The 14,488-nt window shown below is 45.0% G+C and overlaps 1 protein-coding gene across 1 annotated transcript in view; it reads right to left on the reverse strand.

The window, feature by feature from the left end:
- The window catches only part of LOC134348845 (macrophage colony-stimulating factor 1 receptor-like), a 111,633-nt gene that overhangs the window by 54,213 nt on the left and 42,932 nt on the right, over positions 1 to 14,488 (reverse strand). The window contains exon 4 of the mRNA XM_063052626.1: positions 12,218 to 12,401. Within this exon, the coding sequence (XP_062908696.1) occupies positions 12,218 to 12,401 (184 nt within the window). The remainder of the gene's footprint in view (positions 1 to 12,217; positions 12,402 to 14,488) is intronic.

Genomic DNA, 14,488 nt, shown 5'->3' on the forward strand with positions numbered 1-14,488 from the left:
GAGACAGTGTGTGAGGGAGGATAGGCAGGTGATAGAGAAGGAACGTGCTCAGACCGGCGGTTTGAGATGAGTCTATTTTAATGCAAGGAATATTATGAATAAAGTGGATGAGCTTAGAGCGTGGATCAGTACTTGGAGCTATGATGTGGGTGGCCATTACAGAGACTTGGATGGCTCAGGGACAGGAATGGTTACTTAGAAAGCCAGGCTTTAGATGTTTCAGAAAGGACAGGGAAGGAGGCAAAAGAGGTGGGGGCGTGGCACTGTTGATCAGAGATAGTTTCACGGCTGCAGAAAAGGTGGACGTCATGGAGGGCCTGGAAGGTGGAGATTAGGAATGGGAAGGGGTCAATAACTCTACTGGGTGTTTTTTATAGGCCGCCCAATAGTAACAGGGATATCGAGGAGCAGATAGGGAAACAGATCCTGGAAAGGTGTAATAATAACAGATTTGTCGTGATGGGAGATTTTAATTTCCCAAATATCAATTGCTATCTCCCTAGAGCGAGGGGTTTAGATGGGGTTGGGTTTGTTAGGTGTGTTCAGGAAGGTTTCTTGACACAATATGTAGATAAGCCTACAAGAGGAGAGGCTGCACTTGATTTGGTATTGGGAAATGTACCTGGTCAGGTGTCAGGTCTCTCAGTGGGAGAGCATTTTGGAGATAGTGATCATAATTCTATCTCCTTTACAATAGCCTTGGAGAGCGATAAGAACAGACAAGTTAGAAAAGCATTTAACTGGAGTAAGGGGAATTATGAGGCTATCAGGCAGGAACTTGGAAGCTTAAATTGGGAACAGATGTCATCAGGGAAAGGTATGGAAGAAATGTGGCAAATGTTCAGGGGATATTTGTGTGGAGTTCTGCATAGGTAAGTTCCAATGAGACAGGGAAGTTATAGTAGGGTACAGGAACCGTGGTGTACAAAGGCTGTAGTAAATCTAGTCAAGAAGAAAAGAAAAGCTTACGAAAGGTTCAGAGAGCTAGGTAATGTTAGAGATCTAGAAGATTATAAGGCTAACAGGAAGGAGCTTATGAAGGAAATTTGGAGAGCCAGAAGGGGCCATGAGAAGGTCTTGGCGGGCAGGATTAAGGAAAACCCCAAGGCATTCTACAAGTATGTGAAGAGCAAGAGGATAAGACATGAAAGAATAGGACCTATCAAGTGTGACAGTGGGAAAGTATGTATGGAACCGGAGGAAATAGCAGAGGTACTTAATGAATACTTTACTTCAGTATTCACTACGGAAAAGGATCTTGGTGATTGTAGTGATGACTTGCAGCAGACTGAAAAGCTTGAGCATATAGATATTAAGAAAGAGGATGTGCTGGAGTTTTTGGAAAGCATCAAGTTGGATAAGTCACCAGGACCAGATGAGATGTACCCCAGGCTACTGTGGGAGGTGAGGGAGGAGAATGCTGAGCCTCTGGCAACGATATTTGCATCATCAATGGGGACAGGAGAGGTTCCAGAGGATTGGAGGGTTGCGAATGTTGTTTCCTTATTCAAGAAAGGGAGTAGAGATAGCCCAGGAAATTATAGACCAGTGAGTCTTACTTCAGTGATTGGTAAGTTGATGTAAAAGATTGTGAGAGGCAGGATTTATGAACATTTGGAGAGGTTTAATATGATTAGGAATAGTCAGCATGGCTTTGTCAAGGGCAGGTCGTGCCTTACGAGCCTGATTGAATTTTTGAGGATGTGACTAAACACATTGATGAAGAAAGAGCAGTAGATATAGTGTATATGGATTTCAGCAAGGCATTTGATAAGTCACCCCATGCAAGGCTTATTGAGAAAGTAAGGAGGCATGGGATCCAAGGAGACATTGCTTTATGGATCCAAAATTGGCTTGCCCACAGAAGGCAAAAAGTGGTTGTAGACGGGTCATATTCTGCATGGAGGTCGGTGACCAGTGGTGTGCCTCAGGGATCTGTTCTGGGACCCTTACTCTTTGTGATTTTTATAAATGACCTGGATGAGGAAGTGGAGGGATGAGTTAGTAAATTTGCTGATGACATAAAGGTTGTGGGTGTTGTGGATAGTGTGGAGGGCAGTCAGAGGTTACAGCGGGACCTTGATAGGATGCAAAACTGGGCTGAGAAGTGGTAGATGAAGTTCAACCCAGATAAGTGTGAAGTGGCTCATTTTGGTAGGTCAAATATGATGACAGAATATAGTATTAATGGTAAGATTCTTGGCAGTGTGGAGGATCAGAGGGATTTTAGGGTCCAAGTCCATAGGACGCCCAAAGGATCTATGCAGGTTGACTCTGTGGTTAAGAAGGCATACGGTGTATTGGCCTTCATCAATCGTGGAATTGAATTTAGAAGCCGAGAGGTAATGTTGCAGCTATATAGGACCCTGGTCAGACCCCACTTGGAGTACTGTGCTCAGTTCTGGTCGCCTCACTATAGGAAGGGTGTGGAAACCATAGAAAGGGTGCAGAGGAAATTTACGAGGATGTTGCCTGGATTGGGGAACATGCCTTATGAAAACAGGTTGAGTGAACTCGACCTTTTCTCCTTGGAGCAATGGAGGTTGGAGAGGTGACCTGATAGAGGTGTGTAAGATGATGAGAGGCATTGATTGTGTGGATAGTCAGAGGCTTTTTCCCAGGGCTGAAATGTCTGCCACAAGAGGGCACAGGTTTAAGGTGCTTGAGAGTAGGTACAGAGGAGATGTCAGGGGTAAGTTTTTTACACAGAGAGTGGTGAGTGCATGGAATGGGCTGCTGGCAACGGTGGTGGAGGCGGATACGATAGGGTCTTTTAAGAGACTTGTGGGTAGGTACATGGAGCTTAGGAAAATAGAGGGCAATAGGTAAGCCTAGTAATTTCTAAGGCAGGGACATGTTCGGCACAACTTTGTGGGCTGAAGGGCCTGTATTGTGCTGTAGGTTTTCTATGTTTCTATGTAATAATAGAGAAAGAAAACAAATAAATCAGTAAATCAATTATAGTAAGTCTATACATAAAAATAGTTAAATTAAAGATAGTGCAACAACGCAAATAATATACATTAAAAAAATGTGGTACTGGTTCAATGTCCATTTAGGAATTGGATGGCAGAGGGGAAGAAGCTGTTCCTGAATCATTGAGTGTGCGCCTTTGGGGTTCTGTACCTCTTTCCTGAGAAGAGGGCATGTCCTGAGTGATGGGTGGGGGGGGGCGGCGGTGGTGGTCCTTAACAATGAAAGTCACCCTTCTGAGACATTGCTCCTTGAAGATGTCTTGGATACTATGGGGACGAGTACCCATGATGGAGCTGACTAATTTTACAACTTCCTGCAGCTTCTTTTGATCCTGTGTCAGAATGCTCTCCATGATATATCTACAGAAGTTTTTTAGTGTTTTACGTGACAAGCCAAATCTCTTCAAACTCCTAACTAAATATAGCTGCTGTCTTGCCTTCATTATAGCTGCATCAATACTTTAGTCCAGGTTAGATCGTCAGATCTTGACACTCAGGAACTTGAAATTGCTCATCTCTCCACTTCTGATCCCTCTATCAGGACTAGTTCTTGTTCCCTCATCTTACTCTCCCTGGTCCACAATCAGCTCTTACGTCTTACTGATGTTGAGTGCCAGGTTGCTGCTGAGACACCATTCCACTAGTTGGTATATCTCGTTCCTGTATGCCCTCTCGTCACCACCTGAGATCCTATCTGAGTTACAGGGGTCTCAGTAATTGGGGGACAGAAAGGAGACTCTGGGATGGTGTGTTGCCTCCCTTGTGCTAGGGTCCATGATGTATTGAAGTGACTGCAGGATTTTCTCGAGGGGGGAGGAGGTCAGCCAGAGGTCGTGGTGCATATTGGAACCAATGACATTGGCAGAAAAGGGGAAGAGGTTTTACGAGGTGAGTCTATAGAGCTGAGGAAGAGTCTGAAGAGAACAACCTCCAAGGTAGTAATCTACAGATTTACTCCCACTGCCACGGGCTCGTGCAGGTAGGGATGGGTGATAGCATGGATAAATGAGTGGCTGAGGAGATGGTGCAGGGGACAGAGTTTCAAGTTCGTGGATCATTGGAACCTTTTCTGGCGAAGAGGTGACCTGTACAAGAGGGACAGATTGCACGTGAATTGGATGGGAACCAATATCTTGGTTTGGAGTGAGACATCCCGGGAGAGTTTAAACTAGTTTTGCAGGGTCTGGGAACAGGAGCATCAGATCAGTAAGGGGAGGATTGGACCAGAAGGTAGATGTCAGGGAAGGTATTGAAAATCAAAATAACAGGTATGATGGCCGTACTGGACCTGGTGTTGGGTAATGAGCTCGGCCAGGTGACTGACCTTGCAGTGGGTGAACAGTGACCACAACTCCTCAACTTTCAGGATGGCTATAGATAAGGATAGGTATGGTCCTTGTGGGAGAACTTTAAATTGGAGTAGGGCAAAACATCAGAGGGACAAAGGGACTTAGGAATCCTTGTGCAAGACTCCCAGGTGGTAATTTACAAGGTGAGTCTATGATAAAGAAGGCAGATGCAATGATGGAATTTATTCTAAGGGAATAGAATATAAAAGCAAGGAGATAATGCCGACCCTTTATAAGACACTAGTCAGGCCACACTTGGAGTATTGTCAACAGTTTTGGGCCCCTTATCTCAGAAAGGATGTGTTGTCATTGGAGAGAGTCCAGAGGAGGTTCATGAGGATGATTCTGGGAATGAAGGGGTTAACAAATGAGGAGCGTTTAGGTGAGGGTTAGGGTCTCATTGAAACCTACCAAATGTTGAAAGGAGTAGATAAGGTGGATATGGACAGGATGTTTCCTATGGTGGGGGTATCCAGAACTAGAGGGCACAGCCTCGTAATTGAGGACCAACCTTTTAGAACAGAGGAACGGAGCAATTTCTTTAGCCCGAGAACAGTGAATCTGTGGAATGCTCTGCCACAGACTGTGGTGAAGGCCAAGTCTGTGGGTATGCTTAAGGTGGAAGTTGATTGTTTCCTGACTGGTCAGGGCATCAAAGGATATGGTGAGAAGGCAGGTGTATGGGGTTGAGTGGGATCCGGGATCAGCCATGATGGAACGGCGGAGCCAACGTGATGGGCTGAATGGCCTAATTCTGCTCCTTCGTCTTATGGTCTTTTGGTCTAAATTATGAGGGCATTGGCAGGAGCTAAGGAGAGTTAATTGGGAGGGTGTTTTAAGACCAATTGCAGAGTACAGCAAAGGCATGTTCCTGTGGGAAGGTAGAATGGGGATGGAAAGATAAGAGAATCTTGGATGTCCAAAAAGTTGATGAAAAAGGAAAAACTTCAGAAGTCAGGATCAAACGGAGCACGTGAGGAGTATACAGAAGACAGAAAAGAACTAAAGAAGCAAGTTAGGAAAGCCAGGAGGATCAGACAGGATTTACACAACAATGCCAAACACAAGACAATATACGAAGGACACTTCACGTTATGGATCACATACAAAAAAATAAAACTGAAGCAATAGTGATAAGCGTGGACGCTGAAAAGGCATTTGATTCAGTTAATTGGAACTTTCTTTACAGAGTTTTACATAGATTTGGTTTCCATGACACAATCATTAAAACTATACAGGCACTATATGACAACCCTACTGCTAGGATTAAAATCAATGGATATTTATCTAATATTTTTACCATAGAAAGGGGCACGAGACAGGGTTGTGCATGCTACTCTTCGCATTATATCTGGAACCATTAGCTCAAAACATCAGACAAAATGAAGATATCAGGGGAATTACTATCAAAGGGACAGAGCATAAATTGGCCTGTTATGTGGATGACATTTTAATCTATTGAGGGCAGCCAACGTACTCTTTACAATCCTTTGAACAATATGGTCAATTATCAGGATACAAGATCAACATAGATAAAACTTAATTACTTTCATATAATTATAGCCCACCAAGAGAAATTGAAAGTAGATATCCCTGGGCATGGCAAACAGAGTCTGTCAAATGTTTGGGCATCATTATGCCAAAAGATTTGGCAAAATTATCAGAATGTAATTGTCAGCCTATATACAAACCCCATTTCCAGAAAAGTTGGGATATTTTCCAAAATGCAATAAAAACAAAAATCTGTGATATATTAATTCACGTGAACCTTTATTTAACTGACAAAAGTACAAAGAAAAGATTTTCAGTCGTTTTACTGACCAACTTAATTGTATTTTGTAAACATACACAAATTTAGAATTTGATGGCTGCAACACACTCAACAAAAGTTGGGACAGAGGCATGTTTATCATTGTGTTACATCACCTTTCCTTTTAATAATACTTTTTAATCATTTTGGAACTGAGGATACTAATTATAGTAGATTTGCAATTCGAAATTTTGTCCATTCTTGCTTGATATAAGACTTCAGCTGCTCAACAGTCCGTGGTCTCCATTGTCTGATTCTCCTCTTCATGATGCCCCATACATTTTCAATAGGAGATAGATCTGGACTGGCAGCAGGCCAGTCAAGCACACGCACTCTGTGTCTTCAAAGCCACGCTGTTGTAGCCCGTGCAGAATGTGGTCTGGCATTGTCCTGCTGAAATAAGGCTGGACGTCCCGGGAAGAGACGTCGCCTTGATGGCAACATATATCTCTCTAAAATCCTAATATACGCCTCAGAGTCAATGGTACCTTCACATACATGCAACTCACCATGCCGTGGGCACTGATGGACCCCCATACCATCACAGATGCTGGCTTTTGCACCTTTCGCTGATAACAATCTGGATGGTCGTTTTCATCTTTGGCACGGAGAACTTGACGCCCGTTTTTTCCGAAAACTAGCTGAAATGTCGACTCATCTGACCATAGCATACGGTTCCAGTCTTTCGGTCCATCTGAGATGAGCTCGGGCCCAGAGAACTCGCCGGCATTTCTGCATAGAGTTGATGTATGGCTTCCTCCTTGCGTAATACAGTTTCAAGTTGGATTTCTGGATGCAGCGATGGACTGTGTTGAGTGACAATGGTTTTCCGAAGTACTCCGAGCCCAGGTGGCTATAATTGTCACAGTAGCCTGACAATTTCTTAGGCAGTGCCGCCTGAGGGCTCGAAGATCACGCACATTTAACAGTGGTTTCCGACCTTGCCCTTTACACACTGAGATGTCTCTGAATTCCCTGAATCTTTTCACAATATTATGTACTATAGATGTTGAAAGACCTAAATTCTCTGCAATCTTGCGTTGAGAAATGTTCCTTTTGAACTGACTAACAATTCTCTCACGAATTTTGGCACAAAGGGGTGAGCCACGACCCATCCTTGCTTGCAAAGACTGAGCCTTTGATGGACGCTGCTTTTATACCCAGTCATGATACCTCACCTGCTACCAATTAGCCTGCTTAATGTGGAGTCTTCCAAACCGGTGTTACTTGAATATTCTGTGCACTTTTCAATCTTATTTTAACTCTGACCCAACTTTTGTTGAGTGTATTACAGCCATCAAATTCTAAATTTGTGTATGTTTACAAAATACAATTAAGTTGGTCAGTAAAACTATTGAAAATCTTTTCTTTGTACTTTTGTCAGTTAAATAAAGGTTCACGTGAATTAACATATCACAGACTTTTGTTTTTATTGCATTTTGGAAAATATCCCAACTTTTCTGGAAATGGGGTTTGTGTAAAAAAATTAAGGAAGATATAACAAGATGGAACCTAATTCCTTTTTTTAGTCTCAGTTCAAGGATTGAATCTATTAAAATGAATATACTGCCCAGACTATTATATCCCTGTCAGACCCTACCAATAGAGATTAATCAAAATCAATTCAATGAATGGAACAAAATGTATTCAAGATATATATGGCAAGGTAAAAGGCCTAGGGTTCTTCTCAAAACTTTGCAATTAGCCAAGGAAAAGGGGGGATGCGGCCTACCTTCTCTTTGAGATTATTATTTTGTATCACAGTTGAGAGCTGTGATATGTTGGTGCAACCCATCATACGACACTCAATGGAAAAACATTGAGGGGGGATACTTTCCATCCCCATACAGGCAATTTTGGCTGATAACAACCTACAGAGGCACATAAATACTATTGATAACCCATGGGTGAAATGGACTCTTAAAATATGGAAAACTATTATAAAAGAATATAAACTAGAGGGAGATATTGCAATTCCTAAATGGTGTGCATATGACTCGGATTTTACGCCGAATAAACTGGATACTAGATTTAAGGAACACACATCAAAGTTGCTGATGAACGCAGCAGGCCAGGCAGCATCTCTAGGAAGAGGTACAGTCGATGTTTCAGGCTGAGACCCTTTGTCAGGACTAACTGAAGGAAGAGCTAGTAAGAGATTTGAAAGTGGGAGGGGGAGGGGGAGATCCGAAATGATAGGAGAAGACAGGAGGGGGAGGGATGGAGCCAAGAGCTGGACAGTTGATTGGCAAAAGGGATACAAGAGGATCATGGGATGGGAGGCCCAGGGAGAAGGAAAAGGTGGTGGGGGGGGGGAGCCCAGAGGAAGGGCAAGGGATATTGTGAGAGGGACAGAGGGAGAAAAAGGAGAGTGAGAGAAAGAATGTGTGTGTATAAATAAATAACGGATGGGGTACGAGGGGGAGGTGGGGCATTAGCGGAAGTTTAAGTCAATGTTCATGCCATCAGGTGGGAGGCTACCCAAAGATGAAGCCACACTCAGGTTGGAGGAACAACACCTTATATTCCATCTGGGTAGCCTCCAACCTGATGACATGAACATTGACGTCTCTAACTTCCGCTAATGCCCCACCTCCCCCTCGTACCCCATCCGTTATTTATTTATATACACACATTCTTTCTCTCTCTCTCCTTTTTCTCCCTCTGTCCCCCTCACTATACCCCTTGCCCATCCTCTGGGTTCCCCCCACCCTTTCCTTCTCCCTGGGCCTCCTGTCCCATGATCCTCTCGTATCCCTTTTGCCAATCACCTGTCCAGCTCTTGGCTCCATCCCTCCCCCTCCTGTCTTCTCCTATCATTTTGGATCTCCCCCTCCCCCTCCCACTTTCAAATCTCTTACTAACTCTTCCTTCAGTTAGTCCTGACGAAGGGTCTCGGCCCGAAATGTCGACTGTACCTCTTCCTAGAGATGCTGCCTGGCCTGCTGCGTTCACCAGCAACTTTGATGTGTGTTACTCTCTACTTGTACATAGTTTTCTCCTTTTGCTTGTTCTTTCTTTCCTCTCTTTTTTATAAGTGTATACCTCAGATAAATAGTATGTGGAGATTTGTGGCATATATGACTACATGATATATATATATAGAATATCTGAAATACATCTTATGGAAATGTTTGTTTGATGATGAACTTCAATAAAAAAAAATTATAAATAAAAAGGAAAGCAAGGAGAGGCCATGGAAAGTCCTTGGCAAGTAGAATAAAGGTGAATCCCAAAACATTCTATACATACATCAAGAGGAAAAGGATAACTAAAGAGAAGATGGGACCACTCAGGGATAAAGGGGAAAACATTTGCTTGGATGCAGAGAATATGAATGATGTACTTAATTGAGAACTTTACTTCAGTATTTACCAAGGAAAAGGATGTTGAGGACCAGGAGATCAGTACTGAGTGTATAAATGCTTCAGGGCCTTTAGAGGTCAAGGAGGAGGAAGTGTTGGTCCTCCTAGAGGTCAAGGAGGAGGAAGTGTTGGGCCTCCTAATGAATATTAAGGCGGATACGTCCTCAGGGCCTGATGGGATTTACCGCAATTTATTGACGGAGGCAAGAGACGAGATTGCTGGGCCCTAGACCTGGAGGACTAGCAAGTGGCTAACGTTGTACCTCTATTTAAGCAGGAAACAAGAGGAAATCCTGGAAACTAGAGCCCGGTGAGTCTCACATTAGATGTCGGGAGACTGCTGGAGAAAATTCTTCGGGATAGGATATATGTGCATTTGGAAACCCATGGCCTAATTAGGGAGAGTCAGCGTGGCCTGATGCACATCAGGTCATGCCTTATCAACAGATATTTTCTGACAAAATGACGAGAGAGAGATTGATGAGGGTAGGGCAGTGGATGTTATGTGGCGCGTGGCCAAGTGGTTAGGGCGTTGGGCTCACAATATGAAGGTCGTGGGTTCGAGTCTTAACCACACACTGCTCCAGTCCACCCAGCTGAAAATGGGTACCAGCAAAATGCTGGGGGTTAACCTTGCGATGGACTGGCGTACTATCCGGGACGTACTCTCAGTCGCTTGACGCCACAGAAACCGGCATAAGCACTGGCCTGATGGGCCACAAAGGCTCGGGACAGACTTTAACTTCTAAGGGCAGTGGATGTTGGCTACGTGGATTTCAGTAAGGCATTTGACAAAGTCTCTCATGGGAGGCTAATCCAAAAGATTAAGATGCACAGGATCTGTAGCGAATTGGCTGTTTGAATTCAGAACCGGCTTACACATAGAAAACAGGGGGTCGTTGTTGGAGAGACTTATTCCAGCTGGGTGTCTCTAATGAGTGGAGTTCCGCAGGGATCTACGCTGGGATCTCTGCTGTTCGTGATATATGCACATAACTGACTTGGATGAAAATGTAGATGGTGGGTTAGTAAATTTGCAGATGATACCAAGATTGGAGTTGTACGTAGTGAGAAGACTGGCAAAGAATATGGCGTGACATAGATCAGTTGCAGATGTGGGCAGAGAAATGGCAGGTGAAGCTTAACCCAGATAAATGTGAGGTGTTACAGCTTGGTAAGGCAAAATGCAAGGAGTTAGTACACTGTTAAGGACAAGACCCTTAACAGTGTTGTTGAACAGAGAGATCTTGGGATCCAAGTTCATAGCTCCTTGAAAGTGGCGACACAGGGTGATAAGGTGGTTGAGAAGCTTATGGAATGCTTGCTTTATTAGTCAAAACATTGAGTTCGAAGGTCAAGAGGTTGCAACTTTATAAAATTCCAGTTAGGTCACATCTGGTGTATTGTGTACAGTTCTGGTCACCCACTATCAGATGGGTGTCAGTCCTTGGAGAGGGTGCAGAAAAGGTTTACAAAGATGGTTTAGAGGGCATGTGCTATAATGAGAGGCTGGATAAACTTGAGCTATTTTCTCTGGAGCACCAGAGGCTGAGGGGAGATCTGAGAGAGGTTTGCAGGATTATGAGAGGCAGATCGAGTGGACAGAGCACCTGTTTGCCAGGGTTGAAATGTCTAATACCAGAGGGCATGCATTGAACGTGACAGGGGGTAATTTCAAAGGAGATGTGAGTTTTTTTTACAGAGATTGGTGGGTGTCTGGAATGCACTGCCTGGGTGGTGGTAAAGGCAGATACATTAGAGACTCATAAGAGACAATTGGATAGGCACATGAAAGCATTCTTCTAGGGTGCATCACAACCTGGTATGGAAGTTGTCCTGACCAAGACCGGAAGAAGCTGCAGAAGATCGTGAACATGGCACAGCACATCACACAAACCAATCTTCCGTCCTTGGACTCACTTTACACCGCACGCTGTCGGAGCAGTGCTGCCAGGATAATCAAGAACACGACCCACCCAGCCAACACACTTTTCATCCCTCTTCCCTCCGGGAGAAGGCTCAGGAGCTTGAAGACTCGTATGGCCAGATTTAGGAACAGCTTCTTTCCAACTGTGATAAGACTGCTGAACGGATCCTGACCCGGATCTGGGCCGTACCCTCCAAATATCCGGACCTGCCTCTCGGTTTTTTTGCACTACCTTACTTCTTGTTTTTCTATTTATGATTTATAATTTAAATTTTTAATATTTACTAATTTTAACTATTAAAAAAAAATTTAATATTTATTATTGGTAATCCAGGGAGTGTGAAGCGCAGATTCAAATATCGCGGTGATGATTGTACGTTCTAGTACTAATTTGGCGACAATAAAGTATAAAGTATGTGAGGAAAATGGAGGGATAAGGACATTGTGTAGGTGGGACGGATTAGTATTTGGGTGTTTTTGCTTTGCTTTTTAGCTGGTTCAGCACAACATTGTGGGCTGAATGGCCTGTTTCTGTGCTGTACTCTTCTAGGTTTAAGATGTTATAAAGTCGTTTGGTGAAAGCCACATGACCATGGAAGCCACAGGCCTGAAGAACCTTCCAGCAATCGAGTGGCCCAGGACACAGGACTCTGGTGATCTGCTGTCAGCGGCCTGTGCCCAGTAGGGGTGACAGGCCTAACTGCATATCAAAGCCGAGAGCCAGGCGGAAGGTGGGTGGTTGCCAGAGTGGGGTTGGGACGGGGACCATGTTCCCAGTAGTGCCGGGTTACCTGTACTCCTCTACAGTGGTCATGGTTGTTGTGTGATCGGTGTAGTTGCTATTGCTCGGGTAGATCCAGTGATAGTCCAGCATCTCGGGGTATGACTCAACCATCACGCTCAGCTGCAAGTTGGCCCCGAAGTCTACGTACAGCTCGGTCTTCTGCTCCGTGAATACTTGGAGGTAAGGCTCTTCTGCAGAGACGTGACATGACAAGGCAAAGATAAAGATTAGCTCTATTTGTCACATGTTCTTTAAGGTTGTCATAGCCAGTGTGGTAATGGGGACAAGCTCCCACTACCTATTAAATTCTCCCAATGGCATGCAACTCAAACAGACTCTGACAACCAAGCCCAGCTCCTGGCCTTCACGTGTGGCTTGGCTTCTAAGCCCGGTAGAACCGTTTCTATCGACAGGAGAAGGGGCAAAGGTGGGTTACTGGTGCCTTAAAACTTTGGACACATGGGGCTCATCAGCTTATCTAGGAGAAGGAAAACTCTGATCTCAAACCTCCGCTGCCTTGCGGTTATACCCACTCATGGGGAAGGCTTCGGGAGTAAACCCTGAGGAAAATCCAGAGCTGGAGTCCCTAAGGCAGTCAGTCCTGGGTTGAGTTCAATTCCTGTGACATCAAACTTTATCGGTCTTGGATTCATCAGCTGCGTGGAGATGGGGAGGGAGCCTGTTGCCCGGGCAACAGCTTTCCCATCCTATCGTTCTAATTTGCATACTGCCCAACCAATGGATGGTCTCTTGCTGAACATCAAAACATCGAAACATACAGTGAAATATATTATGTGCGTCAACAACAACACAGTCTGTGGTTGTGCTGGGGGCAGCCCGTAAGTGTCACCACGCTTCCGGCGCCAACATAACACGCCCACAACCCACTTAACCCTAACCCGTACGTGCTTGGAAGGTGGAGGAAACTGTGAGCTTTCCCTGGCTATTCCAGTTTCCTCCCACACTCCAGACATACCAGCGAAGTTCATTGTTCGTTGTCCCATGATTAGGTTCCAGTTAATTGGGGGTTGTTGGGTGGTGTGACTTGAGGGACCGATTCCACACTCTATCACTAAATAAATGCATCAATAAACACAGCACATATGAGGCAGTCACGCAAAAACACGGTATATCCTGATTTGATGGAGACAGCCGTGAGAAGCACAGAGGAACATCTGGAGAAACTTCTGAAATGCCCGTTTCACTGCCGCTGCTACTGTGCGATCGAGAATCTCCGGAGGGGAAGGCCCCAGATCCTCGGCTTTGCCTATTGCCTGTTGCCGGGGTCGGGGTCGAAGCGCTCGGCAGAGATGGTGCTCCGTGTCGGAGGGCTGGTTGGAGGCTCGAAGTTTTCGGACAGACTCAAGAGTCGGCTGTGGTCGGGTGCTTCCAGGGTGCTGCATCGGCAAGTTTGCGGCGCTGGAGGTTCATGGCAGGGAGAGTTTCTCTTCCTTCTACCGTCTGCGTGAGATGATGGGACTTTCGAGAGACTTTGAGACTTTTTTTTACCATGCCCATGGTCTGTTCTTTATCAAATTATGGTATTGCTTTGCACTGTTGTAACTATATGTTATAATTACGTGGTTTTTGTCAGTTTTTTTAGTCTTAGTTTGTCTCATTCTGGAGGAACATTGTATCATTTCTTAATGCATGCATTACTAAATGACAATAAAAGAGGACTGAGTGTCCTCATAATCTAATATCCCGGCCCTGACTGTCGGTGCGTGGGTGACAGCAAGAACAAGCTCACGACAGTCTGCTCACCAGGTGCTCGTGTAACTGGAGACAAAAACAGTCCAGGTTGTCTTTCACTTGGGAGGGGCCAGTCCCCAACCCAACCCAGCGTGCCCCACCACCTCCAGCGTCTCTCACAGGTGCAGCGGCCACAGGCGACCCCACGGCTTGAGGGCTTGTTCTGCCCTACAACCGGGGCCTCCCCCGCTGTCGGTCTCGCCAGAGCCCCAGTGAATGGGCTACACACCGGAGCAGGGCCAGGGAGATGACTGGGATGGGCGAGGTTTGACTGGGTCCGCATGAGCGCCCACAGGAAGGATGGAAAACCTGCCATGGATATTGCAGGGGAAATGTGGGAAGGCGGCAGGCAGGGGTTGGGTTACGGCAGGGAGCTGCTCCTGATTAGAACCAGAGTCCCGTTTATTATCACAAACATCTGCTGTGACATTTGTGGTTTTATGGCAGCAATACAATGCAATACGTAAACAAGTACGATAAATTATAATAAAAATAAACAGTTAAAAGAAGAGGAAAATGGTCATAG

The sequence above is a fragment of the Mobula hypostoma genome, chromosome 7 (genome assembly GCF_963921235.1).
Source record: "Mobula hypostoma chromosome 7, sMobHyp1.1, whole genome shotgun sequence".
Lineage (NCBI taxonomy): Eukaryota > Metazoa > Chordata > Chondrichthyes > Myliobatiformes > Myliobatidae > Mobula > Mobula hypostoma.